The sequence below is a fragment of the Rhinoderma darwinii genome, chromosome 1 (assembly GCF_050947455.1).
Source record: "Rhinoderma darwinii isolate aRhiDar2 chromosome 1, aRhiDar2.hap1, whole genome shotgun sequence".
Classification (NCBI taxonomy): Eukaryota; Metazoa; Chordata; class Amphibia; order Anura; family Rhinodermatidae; genus Rhinoderma; species Rhinoderma darwinii.
This window is the reverse complement of record NC_134687.1, coordinates 78,816,112-78,829,664: the sequence shown is the minus strand read 5'-3', so window position 1 is coordinate 78,829,664 and position 13,553 is coordinate 78,816,112. Positions and strand designations below refer to the sequence as shown.

General features: G+C 38.4%; 1 protein-coding gene across 1 annotated transcript in view; it reads left to right on the top strand.

The window, feature by feature from the left end:
• Nucleotides 1-13,353, top strand: part of DLC1 (DLC1 Rho GTPase activating protein) — a 418,348-nt gene extending 404,995 nt beyond the window's left edge. The window contains exons 8-17 of the mRNA XM_075860021.1: nucleotides 789-2,209; nucleotides 3,820-3,996; nucleotides 6,807-6,966; nucleotides 7,057-7,255; nucleotides 8,279-8,492; nucleotides 8,728-8,842; nucleotides 9,233-9,451; nucleotides 10,388-10,605; nucleotides 10,692-10,865; nucleotides 12,498-13,353. Coding sequence (XP_075716136.1) covers nucleotides 789-2,209; nucleotides 3,820-3,996; nucleotides 6,807-6,966; nucleotides 7,057-7,255; nucleotides 8,279-8,492; nucleotides 8,728-8,842; nucleotides 9,233-9,451; nucleotides 10,388-10,605; nucleotides 10,692-10,865; nucleotides 12,498-12,618 — 3,018 coding nt within the window. The 3' untranslated portion in view covers nucleotides 12,619-13,353. The remainder of the gene's footprint in view (nucleotides 1-788; nucleotides 2,210-3,819; nucleotides 3,997-6,806; nucleotides 6,967-7,056; nucleotides 7,256-8,278; nucleotides 8,493-8,727; nucleotides 8,843-9,232; nucleotides 9,452-10,387; nucleotides 10,606-10,691; nucleotides 10,866-12,497) is intronic.
• The last annotated feature ends 200 nt before the right edge of the window (nucleotides 13,354-13,553 follow it).

Genomic DNA, 13,553 nt, shown 5'->3' with positions numbered 1-13,553 from the left:
AACGAGCCTTGGTTTGATGTTCATATTCGTTTATATCATGAATATCTTTTTTGTCCCATATATTTAAGAAGCAATCTACCATATGTAATGTTGAGTTAACTGCTTGTTTTGCTTATATGTTTCGAATACAGATGTTCAGTCATTCTTATTTACTGTGGTTTTTGCCTCTGGCAGTTTTGTAGTTAATTATGTTGGTAAGTTGGGGGATGGTGAATGTGTTTGTGACTTGCACACGCACCCCAGCCAACTTTTTTTTGCTTTAAAACATCTGAAAATGAATCTATGTTAGAGTAATTTGTTTTCTTTTTATAGTTTTCTAAATTATAGATTGCCCATGAGAACAGTTTTCTTAAGAAATTGGACAGTTATAAAACAAGATAACATGTAAATGCCTCAGTTTTCAAATTAATAAAATCTCTGTCTATTGCACTACATATACACAGGTAGATCTTCCTGCAGAGCCCGAAACTGTGTCCTAGTAGCCACACAACAAGGTATCAACGATGAACTGGCCTATTTCCTCTCTTAGCTGAGGGGGCTGAGGGCTTTACTACCCTTGTGCCTTCTAATATTTAGTGCTTATAGGGAGCAATAAGTTACCAATTGCCATCTTCTGAGTGTTGTCAAACTTTAATATGTCCAGTGATAATCATGGTTATGAAGGTCACAACATTCGCACATTAACATAGTATGATTACATTTTAATATGTATATTTAAGTATTTTAATATACCATGGTTGTTTGTTCAAAGAATAGTCTAATGGGAACCATGTTTTCCAAATTTATAGAGTGAAGATTCAGATGAAGATGAACCTTGTGCAATCAGTGGTAAATGGACATTCCAGCGGGACAGTAAGAGATGGTCGAGATTGGAAGAGTTTGATGTGTTTCAAGGCCATAAAGCAGCCCTAGGTGACAGTCATCAGCTGGGAAACGCTATAAGCCAGGACAGCATCCTTACAGATCTGAGTGAGCACCAAGAAGTTTCATCAATCCACAGTACCAGCAGTGACAGTCAAAGAGCACACGTTCCCAGTGAGGCAGGGACTACAAGAACAAACTCTGTCAACAGTGTTTGTTCATCTGGAAACTTTTTTGCAAATGATGATTCATTTGGTAGCCTTCCATCTCCTAAGGAACTTTCCAATTTTAACTTCAACATCAAGGCAAATGAAAAGAACTCAAGGTCTAGAACGAAGAGCCTTCTGAAAAGAATGGAAAGTCTAAAGCTCAAAACTTCTCACAGCAAAAAGAAATCACAGTCCAAAACAGGCCTGACAATCAGTGAACCTATCTTACAAGAAGGGGTAGATCAGGATAAGCTAAAACAACTGAACTGCGTGGAAATATCTTCTCTGAATGGAAATCCTATTAATGCATCCAAAGTGCGTAAGAGGAGCGTATCAAACTCCACACAGACCAGCAGTAGTAGTAGTCAGTCAGAAACCAGCAGTGCCGTAAGCACACCAAGTCCAGTTACAAGAACACGTAGCTTAAGTGCTTGTCACAAAAGAGTTGGAATGTACTTGGAAGGGTTTGACCCCTTTAACCAGTCAACTTTTAGTGATGTTCTTGAACAAAACTATAAGAATCAGAGGAATTTTGGCGATGATGCTGTGTTTCTTATCCCTGAGGACCACAAGCCTGGAACGTTTCCAAAAGCACTTTCAAATGGAAACTTATCCCCTACAGACAGTAGTTCTTCTGTGACCTGGAGAAATGGGAGTTTTCATGGACATGACCACCTCGGTTTTACAAGGGAAAACAGTGTCAGTAGCGTCAACAGCTGTAAAAGTTCTTTCAGTAGTAGGAGACGCACTTCTTGTTGTTCTGAAGGAAGCCGGTTGAGTATATATGACAATGTACCTGGCACGCTTCTTTACTCCAGTAATGGGGACTTGGCTGGTCTGGAACATGAGGACATTTTCCCTGAACTGGATGACATATTGTACCATGTCAAGGGAATGCAGAGAATTGTGAATCAATGGACAGAGAAATTTTATGATGAGGGAGATTCAGATTCTGCTCTAGACTGTGTGTCCCCTTGTCCTTCCTCTCCCAAACAGATACATTTAGATATTGATAATGACTGCAGCGCTCTCAGTGACTTGGACAGCACAGGAAACTCATTGAATGAGTGTGAGGAGACAACAGTTATCCAAGGAAGGAGAGACTCCGGAGTAGGCGCATCCTTGACCAGAACCAATAGGTGTGTTTTTTTAATTTTTTTTATTCATTAGTGGCAGTGAATGATCGGTTGTTACTGTTAATTGTAATTGTTGCTTAAATGTATTTAATCAGCTACCTTAAACATTTTAAGATTTTTCCAGTGTCTAAACAAGGTTGAGGGCCCTCAGGAGATCAACTGGGAAACGCTAGCTTATTGGTTAATCGCATCTTTTAAGCAGCATTAAATATTATCATCGTTGGCAGCAAATCTCCCTCTGTAAGCAGGGAGACGTGCTGCCGACATGATGGAAATGTATGAGGACGAGCGATTATAGTAACGATTGCTCATTCCCATACATAACCAATCATTGCTCTTTCTAAAGGAGCAAACGAGTGCCGATCAACGAGCTATCTCGTTCATCGGCTCTCGTTTTCATGGCCCATATTGGCCCGTGTAAAAGGACCCTGACACAAACCTAAGACAATGTGTTATAGAGGGGACTGTCAAGTATTATAAACCTTGACATTGTAGACTCTTCCTTTTTAACCACAATGTTCACGTAGAATTGGAGGACAATTACGAGAAAAAAATGGTTCTTTTCTTTGAGAACTGACTGAAATCTACATAAATATATTTGGATACACAGTCAACAGTCATAATCCACTGAAATATGGCCACTTGAATTCCCTCAATCGCTTTCAATCTATTTTGTGAAGTTGGGTAATAAATGCTAATGACTGAAATACTCTATTTAATGGAGACTGGAGTAATTAAAATGGAAAATGGAGCAGGGATTGTGCTGCAGAATGCAGTATATCTGTCTGGGCGTTAGCCGTTGCAGTAGAAACCTTCCCCCCATTGTTTTTCCTCATTGCTAGGTTTACTGTCTTTTTAATGTTTTATTATTCTCATCAAAACTATTATTTATTAGACCATTGTACCTAATGTAGTTGACTGAATCCATCTGCCATCTTGATTAGAATTTACCTTTTTTATTTGTATTCATAATTTTATTTATTGTAATATACCTGGTTGTTTCTTGGCTTTTTAATCCCCATTTATATTAGATATCACTTGTTACATATTAGGCTCCATTCACATCTGCGTCAGAGGCTCTGTTTGGCACCTCCTTCACAGAACCTGCAGATTACCAAAAAGAATAGCGCAGTATAACCACAGACACCTCAACGGAAAGCCGACGGAACCTAATAAGGTCAATGAGTTACGTCGGACGCCGGTGATGTCCATCGTGCAACGGAACCGTCGCTTCCAGTTCTCCCTTGTTATGCTCCTCTGACGGAGCAGAACAACGGAATGTCCCAACGCAGGTGTGAACATAGCCTTACATTTGTACCTAAAAACTGCTAATCATACTCTATCAAAAATAACAAAATTAAATTGGGCCTAGTCTTTACATGTTAATAAACGTAACTACAAGAGTTAGTTCTTTAAAGTGTAATCTTATGGGATGGATTACATTTACTCCGTGTATGTATAAACCGTGGTTTTAGTGAACAGTCATTGTAATGGAACTTGCAAGTTAGACTGCCAGAATTTCTGATTCATATGAGTATGTCAGAGCTTGTTACTTATAAATACCTTGAAGCATCACTCATATCCTAATCATTACTTTATTCTATATAATGCAGGCAGCGGTTCAGATGGCATAGCTTTCAAAGCTCTCATCGTCCCAGCTTAAGGTCTGCCTCATTGCAAATCAACTGCCAATCAGTGACTCAGATAAACTTGCTGCAAAAATATTCACTTTTAAAGTTGACTGCTCTTTTGGAGAAGTATACCCCATCAAACAAACACGGATTTAGCTGGTGAGTATACAGCCTCTGTGCTGTAGCTAAGCAAACATGGTGGTGGGCTCCAAAAAAAAGGAGTTGTCCAATTAACAAGTCTGTCATATGTTGTGGTTTCTACGTCTCCATATACTCATTCATGAATTGCTTGATTCCGCAGCTTAGGGCAATTCCTTCTATAAGGCATATAGGTATAACAGTGTCTGTGCTGTGACTTGTATGCACATAATAGACAGAGATTCTTTTCACTATCACATATCTCCGGAATGGCTCATAGGTTTGCTCGTGGCATAGATAAAATATGTAACATCGTCCTTTCTTCCTCCTCACCACAAAAATGTGTAACCCACAGCATCAAAGTGTTTTCTCATTCAGAGCGGCTATTCTCTAAATTCCCAGAAATGTGAAGATGGTCGTGGCGTACTGAAAACGTATTTACACATAGTTCATGCTTTAAATTCTCATTATGACTCCTAATGTTTTCAGATTATTCGTTATGCACAAAGAAGGGATTATTCGTTTCATTAATTCTCCTATTAGCCAACACGGCAACATAAGTAACAAAATCTGGGCAGTGTTCATTGTGCGCAGTGGAATTTGTGTGTAAGGAAAGGTCGGAGAGTGGGCCGAGTGCTCAAGTGTTAGATGTATTTTAAATTGTTTGGAGCATAAAAGGGAATTATAGAGCATTGTTATACATGACTCTTGCTGAAGCCCTTTAGAACGGGCCATGTAGCTTTCAATTGCCTTTCTTTTTCAAAGCACTCATTTGTAGAGCTGATGTTTCTGGCTGACAGCTTCTAATGCTTTACACCAGATCCCTGCTGCTATGCCTGCTGCTGGGTGGCAGACCCGACCTGGAGCCTTTTGTTAATGGCAAAAGTTGATGTACAAGACCTTCTTTGTTAACAAGGCTATTTTGTCCTGATGAAGAGGAGAGTGAAGAAGTGACATTATTAGGCGTCTTTCACCGCAGGATTTATTGACTTTATTCTTGGCTTCTGCCTTCATTATTCTAATGTGTAGCTGTGTTAATAGAATTGTGTCTGCTGACTATGTATTTTACTAGGAATTTTATATATATATATATATATATATATATATATATATATATCCCTAAACAAATGCATTATAAGGACTGAGGATACCCCCAAAGGGCTTTCCAAATTAAATGTGTTCTCTTTTTTGTATGTGGATTTTATTTGAAAAAATATTTAAAGGCCACTATGTAAATACTTTGATCGATTTGGAGATATTAGACAGATGAATAAGGTAGATATAAGGCTTCGTTCACATCTGCGCTAGGGCTCCGTTCCGACGTTCCGTCTGAGCCTTCTGACGGAACGGAGCCCTGACAGACACAAACGGAAACCATAGGTTTCCGTTTCCATCACCATTGATTTCAGTGGTGACGGATCCGGTGCCAATGGTTTCTATTTGTCTCCGTTGTGCAGGAGTTCCGTCGTTTTGACGGAATCAATAGCGTAGTCAACTACAGTATTGATTCCGTCAGAACGACGGAACCCTTGCACAACTGAGACAAACGGAAACCATTGGCAGCGGATCCGTCACCATTGAAATCAATGGTGATGGAAACGGAAACCTATGGTTTACATTTGTGTCTGTCAGGGCTCCGTTCCGACGGAACGTGGGAAAGGGAGCCGTAGCACAGATGTGAACGAAGCCTAAGAGAGATAGATAGATCGATCGATTGATATTAGATAGATTGATATTAGATAGATGGATAAATAGATATGAGATCGATAGAGATATTAGATAGATTGATATTAGATAGTGTATTTGAGTGTAGTGGATGCATTGTGCATGCTTCTGCATACATTTTGTTTCGTTTTGATCAGTGAACAGTTGCATTCACATCCATAGAAATAAGTAGGCATATCTGCATGAGTGCGAGTTAATGGAATTTCCCTTTATTTTAACGTATCGTCACCATGCATGCATAGCCCATGCATAGCCACCTTCACATTAAATTGGGGAATGGGAATCCCACTGATCTTAAGTTTAAGACTTTTGATTGAATGACATAAAAGCATATTAGCATCTCCTTTAATGCAGTTGTAGAAGAAATGGTCTGCTTTTTTCCAGAAACAGCAATACTCTTGTCCAATAAATTATTATTGGATCAGGACGTTATCTTTATCGAATCAAGAGCAGTCATTCTACAGTCCATAATGGGGACACAGACTATGGACTGTAACAGACTGGCAATACTCTATTGATAGTAAGCCCCTATTTACATCACAATTTTGATCTACGTTTAACGGATATGCCAGAAAGCTCCAGACATATATGTTAAATGTAGGCCGTGACAGATGCTAAACAGTGGCAACCCTAAGACTATTATGGGATAAGTTAACGTATACTTCATGAACTCCCATGATAGTTTATGGCATTCGTTTAACGTATACGTCATGAAAAGCTGATGAAAATCTCATGACGTATACATTTAATAGATACCTGTGATGTATGCCATACACTGGGGTCCCGCTTTATGGAATTGCTTAGTCTATACCAGCCAATGTATACCAGCCTAACAGAGACCAAAAGGACACTCTTTTGGCCTCCATCGGGCTGATGGAGCCATATGGACAGGTTAAGCGTGCACACCAGGAGTTTTCCTGACGTAATCTCTAAACGTACATCACAAACGTAATGTGAGCAGGGTCTAATATAGCTGGTAACTGCTATTTATTCAGGTTCCATATATTTTATGTAAGGTAATGTAAAACCGAAGGTACACTTTATCATAGTTTTCGCATTTTTATTATTTTATATAACCTTTATTTCATATTTAAAAAAAATTTCAGGGCTGTGCCAAAGTTTATGAAGCGTGTTAAAGTTCCAGATTACAGGGACAAGAACGTGTTTGGTGTTCCCTTAAGCGTTAATGTTCAGAGATCCGGTCTGCCGCTGCCACAGAACATACAGCAAGCTATGCGATATCTGCGCAGTCAGTGCTTGGATCAGGTTTGTAATGGATGAAATGTATTGGAATATTATTTTGTTGTCTGCATTTTAATTAGCTATTGAAATCATCTGTACATTTTCTTTCTAAAGGTGGGATTGTTTAGAAAATCGGGAGTCAAGTCCAGGATCCTAGCATTACGGGAGATAAGTGAGAACAGTTCCGATGCTCTGATGTATGAGGGACAATCTGCTTATGATGTTGCTGATATGTTAAAGCAGTATTTCAGAGACTTGCCAGAGCCACTTCTCACCAACAAGCTCTCAGAAACGTTCCTTCAGATCTACCAGTGTAAGTAGGAATAACTACTAATCCTTATTTATTGATATATATTGGTAACAACACAAACACATTGAGCAATTTTGGGCATTTTACCCTTTTTTGGAAAAGGGAGCCTTGTTATAGGGAACTGGGACAGGCTCAATTAAGACCAGGACTAAAGAGGCTTTGTCACCACATTATAAGTGGCCTATATTGTACATGATGTGATCGGCGCTGTAATGTAAAATACACAGCAAGAGTAATCTCGCGAGATTACGCTGTAAACTGTCATTTCAAACTAGATTACGCTTGTTGTCCTATAGTGTCGGGATTGTGTTAGCGAAGTATCAGGAGTCTGAATAAACATCACGTCCTGGCTGGAGGTAATGTATATTCATTGTCCGAACACTGCGGTACTGTTATAGTGTATTTATGTGGCTGCACATAGCGATATAACTATATCGTTATGTGCTGTATAAATGAATGGAGAGAAGTGTATGACGCTGATTGGTCACTGATTGGTCAGCGCCATACACTTCTCTCCACAACGCCCACTTGGCCAAAAGGTAAAACAAGCCCAGTTGTTAATTAAGAAACTCATTAGCATAAAGCTAAAATAGGTCATAACTCCGTCAAAAATGATAGTTTTTCTAAATAAATAACACTGCTGTAATCTACATTATAGCGCCGATCACATTATGTACAAGATAGGCCATTTATAATGTGGTGACAGAGTCTCTTAAGTGGTTCACAATAAATGCCTTTCCCTGAGGTATTTCACTGGGATTCAAAAATGGTTAGCCCAGCCCCTGGACAAGTTAGGAAGTGGACTATTCCAGTTTCTTAGAAGGTGGAGCTGCAAAAAGTCCTTCACAAAGGATAGAATATGGCAACTCAGAAATGATACCTATAGGAAAGAAATTCATTAGAACATCGTCTGACACAGTAGGACTTGCTTGTAGTACATAAGCTTATTGCAACATATCGATATAAATACACGTTTTGACCTGTTTGCTGTTCTTTACATTTATTGGGTTGTTTTGATGTTTTTAGATGTTCCAAAGGACCAGCGACTCCAAGCAATAAAAGCTGCCATTATGCTTCTCCCTGACGAAAACCGAGAGGTTCTCCAGACTCTCTTATACTTCCTGAGTGATGTAGCTGCATCTGTGGATGAGAATCAGATGACACCAACTAACCTGGCTGTCTGTTTAGCACCTTCATTATTCCACCTAAATACCCTGAAGAGAGAGAACTCCTCTCCAAGGTGATCTGTCATATTCAATGTATTGTTATTGTAGTGTAGGACAAAACAGATACGGTGTTGTGCCTCGTGCAGGGGCGGTGCATGACACAGGGATTTTCTCATTGGGGTCCTTTAAATCCCTGTGTCATGCACTGCTCCCACTGGCCATGCACTAAGCCTAACATAGTGTATAAGTGTTTTTTTATATATAAATATTTCAATGATTAAACCTTACCACTGTGTGATTTCTTTCCAGGGTAATGCAAAGAAAGCAAAGCTTGGGAAAACCTGATCAGAAAGATTTGAATGAAAACCTTGCTGCCACCCAAGGCCTGGCACATATGATTGCCGAATGCAAAAAACTCTTCCAGGTACTTTGAGTTATTATTGTACTCTTTTTTTTTTTTTGTCATCTAGATAACATTGTAAAACTACAAATTATTACCATCTCCTGTTTTCTTATTTCTTCATAACATTCTGTGTTGGGTAAAGTGTTTGTTTTTTTCACATAGTAAATCCATTTTTTCCATCCTGGTTTATAATGGTTTAAACTCTGGATTAACAAAATTGTTGCATTTTTTTCATAATAATACACATCTAGTTCTCTGGCCTCTATGCTAAGAATAACATGATGTGATCCATTTAGCCATTTATAGTTTGTGCCCAATCTTTTCCTAAATGCAGTAAATCCACCACAATTAAGTTATTGTTAGAACAGCTTAACAGATTTGGCTTTTTTTTTTTATTGTTTTCTATTCTAGATTCCAGAAGAAATGAATAAATGTCGTAATTCTTATATGGAACAAGATTTGAGGCCAGTGTGCCTGGAAGAATTGGTCAATGGAAATGCTGAGGGCCAGTGTGATTATCAGATGTACCTCCAAGAGGGTATTGACAACCTGCTCAAGGAGGCCAAGGACAAGTTTAAAGGCTGGGTCAGCTGTTCTACATCAGAGCAGGCCGATCTCGCCTACAAAAAAGTGAGTGTTTTTAGAACATACGTTCATAACAAGAAAAGTCCAACTCTATTAGGCTTCGTTCACATCTGTGTCAGGACTCTGTTCAGGGGTTCCGTCTGAGCTTTTCAACAGCGGAACCCATGAATGGAATTCAAACTGAAACAAATGGAAACCATAGGTTTCCATTTGCATCTCCATTGATTTCAGTGGTGACGGATCCGGTGCAAATGGTTTCCGTTTGTCACTGTTGTGTAAGGGTTCCGTCGTTTTGACGGAATGAATCGTGCAGTCGACTACGGTAATGATTGCGTCAAAACGACGGAACCCTTACACAATGGTGACAAACGGAAACCATTTGCACTGGATCAGTCACCATTGCAATCAATGGCGATGCAAACGGAAACCTATGATTTCCGTTTCTTTCAGTTTGGACTGACTGAAAGCTCCGACGGAACCCCTGGACAGAGTCCCGACGCAGATGTGAACGAAGCGTTACTAATACATATGTATCAGTTTGTAATCACATTGGTACCTTGTTCTCACTTGTTCTCCCTTGTCAAAGAGGAGATTGTAGCACGTTGTGGGTTTCGCTCATAAATAGTTTCAATATTACTTCAAGCTAACCGTATATCTTAGTCCTTAAATGCACCGTATTTTGCGGTACTACATTTCCCATGATGCTTTCCTAATAAACAGTTATTTGTTTGTTTTTCTATTCCCAACCCTCAGGTCATTTCTGAGAGTGTTTTATTTGGGAGCTGGTAATTGCTCCTCAGTTACTTTTATACGTTATGTAATCTTATAACAAGACTGAATGAAACCTTATTATATCTGTAGTGATTTTAAGTTTTGAGAAGGAAATCTAAAATAATTGACTGATTTGTTACTTCACAATAGATTGTATTTATTCATCCATCCATTAGTTATCTTACCACTATATTTTTTTTTATTGCACAGATTCCGGATGGCCCTCCACTTCGATTATGGAAAAGCACAATAGAGATCCAGGCCCAACCAGAAAGTGTTCTTCACCGTCTACTAAAAGAGCAACACATGTGGGATGAAGATCTTCTGGATTCAAAAGTTATTGAGAAATTAGATGAGCAGACTGATATTTATCAATATGTCCAAAATAACATGGCTCCACATCCTGCTAGAGACTTTGTTGTTTTAAGGTAAAAACCAAAGAAAGAAGTGGAAATATTGAATTTCATTATGTAGGTATTTGCATGTTTCTTACATTTTTTTTAAATTCCTATAGGTCTTGGAGAACCAATTTGCCCAAAGGAGCTTGCGCGCTTCAGACCACATCTGTTGAACATGAGCAAGCTCCCTTACTTGGTGCGAGAGTCAATGTGCTTCTATCCAAATACCTCATTGAGCCTTGTGGCACCGGAAAATCCAAGCTTACCTACCTGTGCAGAGCAGATATGAGGTAAGAACCATACTTCATATTGTTTGTATGTAAATGTATTTGGATATTTGATCGTTTGCAGCATACAAGTAAATCGCTGTGTAGGTACTAGTCTACCGGGACAAAATTATTTAGATTTTTTTTTACTCTTTTGGGTATTCCAGTTAAAGGTGTTTTTTTTTTTTTGTTTTTTTTTTTCATCTAGCCCTTATATTCATGAAAAATAAGAGGGCTCTCCCAATACAAATAAGAAGAAAAATATGTCTCCAATGTAGATACTGCAGCGGCGCTCAGGTCACACACACATTGCACAGAAAAGGTGTCCCTGCTACAGCAATGTCACATACTGTCAGTATGTGACAGTCATATTTTTTTATGACATCTTTTGTGAAGTTTGGAAACCCGTTTTAAGCTGGCTCTTAGTGTAACAATTGTTATTAACAATCCAAACCTTTTTAGAATTGTTAAAGGGGTTGTCCAGTTTCAGCAAATTAATGTTATTTTTTTTGTATAATTAAAAGTTATAGAATTGTAAAATATTCTTTCTATATTAATTCCTCATGGTTTTCAAGATCTCTGCTTGTTGTTATTCAGTAGGAACATTCATTGTCTACTACCAGTGGATACAATTCTGTCCATGGTCATGTGATGGACACACAGGTGCCCGGCTCGTTACAGTTACAGTATGTGTATCAGAGCTGTGTCTTGTAACGATCCCAGCACCTGTGTGTGTATATATATATATATATATATATATATATATATATAATTAATTTTCTGAAACCGGAAAACCACTTTAATGATAATTCTTATGTCTTTGGAACCAGAAATCCGTTCCCACCATGAGAAATCTGCATCATTAATCAAAACCCTTATCGTTCATGCTTCAAAAATATCCTAGGTAGTTAGTATTAAACGGTAGAATTGAAGTGTTCGGTAATAACATAACATATAATATGACTTCTATACTATCCTGTATGTCCCCTTTCGGACAAGAGTTGACATTTTAAGAAATCAGAATGCTAATGGTATCCTGGACAAATCTTTACATGGCCAGCTTTAGTTATGCGAAGCATGTAGGGGATAAATTCTGTTGTATACACTTAAGATATCCAATAGCTGTAGTTCATTCATTCTACAAGACTAGACTTGTACCGAGAGTCAGGGAGGTTAGAGATATCTATCAGGAATCCGCACACCACTATCCCTCATCATATGTTTCCTCTGCTCTTGAAGAAGTTGACATCATCTGAAACAGCCATCAAACTAGACTCGAATCTTACATAATAGCACGTAGCCCTGCAAAGCTCCGTATATAATAAATATATACTGTGTGTATGTAGTCAAACTCAAAGACAGCTCAGCACTCCGAAGTGTTATGTGAAGCCCAGTCCAGACAAGGCTTATGTATGGTCTTGTCAATATTTTTTTCCAAGCCTGGATTGTGTTCACTTATCAATAAACAATCACCAATAAAATTGATTTATTTGCTTACATGAACTTTGGAACGCTGCTCCTTTTTTGGTTATTTAGACTTAAATTGAACTGTATCCTAATCGTTTATTCTTGTTATATTAGAAGAGAAGTGACGCTGTAATACATAGTATGTTTGTAGATGGATACCTAATATCTGGAATTTGTTTTGTGTTCCAGGGGCCACATGCCAGAATGGTACAATAAAGTTTTCGGAAAATTGTGTGCAGCTGAAATTGTAAGGATTCGAGACTCTTTTACCAATCCACAGTCTGAAAGCAATAATGGAAAGTCAAGGTGACAAACCTAGGAACGGTCACCCCGAGTTTGGAGTTAATAATTCATCCTTAGGATCAGGTTAAAACAAGACTAGGACCCCACCTGTTGGACCATTTGTACTTTGTGTTATTTGTTGTTTAGGACTGGTTATATGCAAAATTTGAAGCTGCTTTTCATCCGTATGGTGCTTATGCCCTGGACTGGAAATACTCGTCCTATAGACACTCAACTTATATAGTCATATATGTTTTATTACATATCAACTGAAATGGCTTCTGAGAAGCAAAATTACTTTATTGGAAAGATGTTTTGTGCAAAATTATAAAAAAGCCACATTCCTTTTATTCTGTTTCTCATGTAAATCATCATTATTATCCTGGTTCTTGGGGACTGGTGAATCCACTGGATTAATTGGTACTCATTCTTTTATTCCGTATAGGCATCTATATACGTTTATTTTCCAGATAGAAATATTTGCACAGTGAAGTTGTGTGAACGAGTGTTGTTCTTGTGAACTTCGTCATCATTAAGTCATCAAGTGTCTGGTACACTGATGGCTTGTAATGGTTTTAAACTCAGGTTTAGTTAAAATGCTCAACAAATCTTACCAACCTATTCTTCCTGTCGACATGTCTATCCCAGGTTTACGGACCTGTCATTGTATAGGTAATCTCTTCTGCAGAACATCAACTAGACCCCACAGCAAAACGATCTAAGCCTTCCACTCAAATATTGTCAGTCACTCTTCACACTAGACAAACAATGAACGATGGAAATTATACACCTCACTGAGATACATGTATGCTTTTATGTTTATAACCTATAAGATTGTTTTAATGTTAGACAATGTGCCTCATGAGGCAACAGAGTAATTTAAATAACTATTTAAATACTTTCATTGTGGTGATCCATGGTTTCCATTTCCAGCTGGATACCGCTTGTGTATATTTAAGAGCA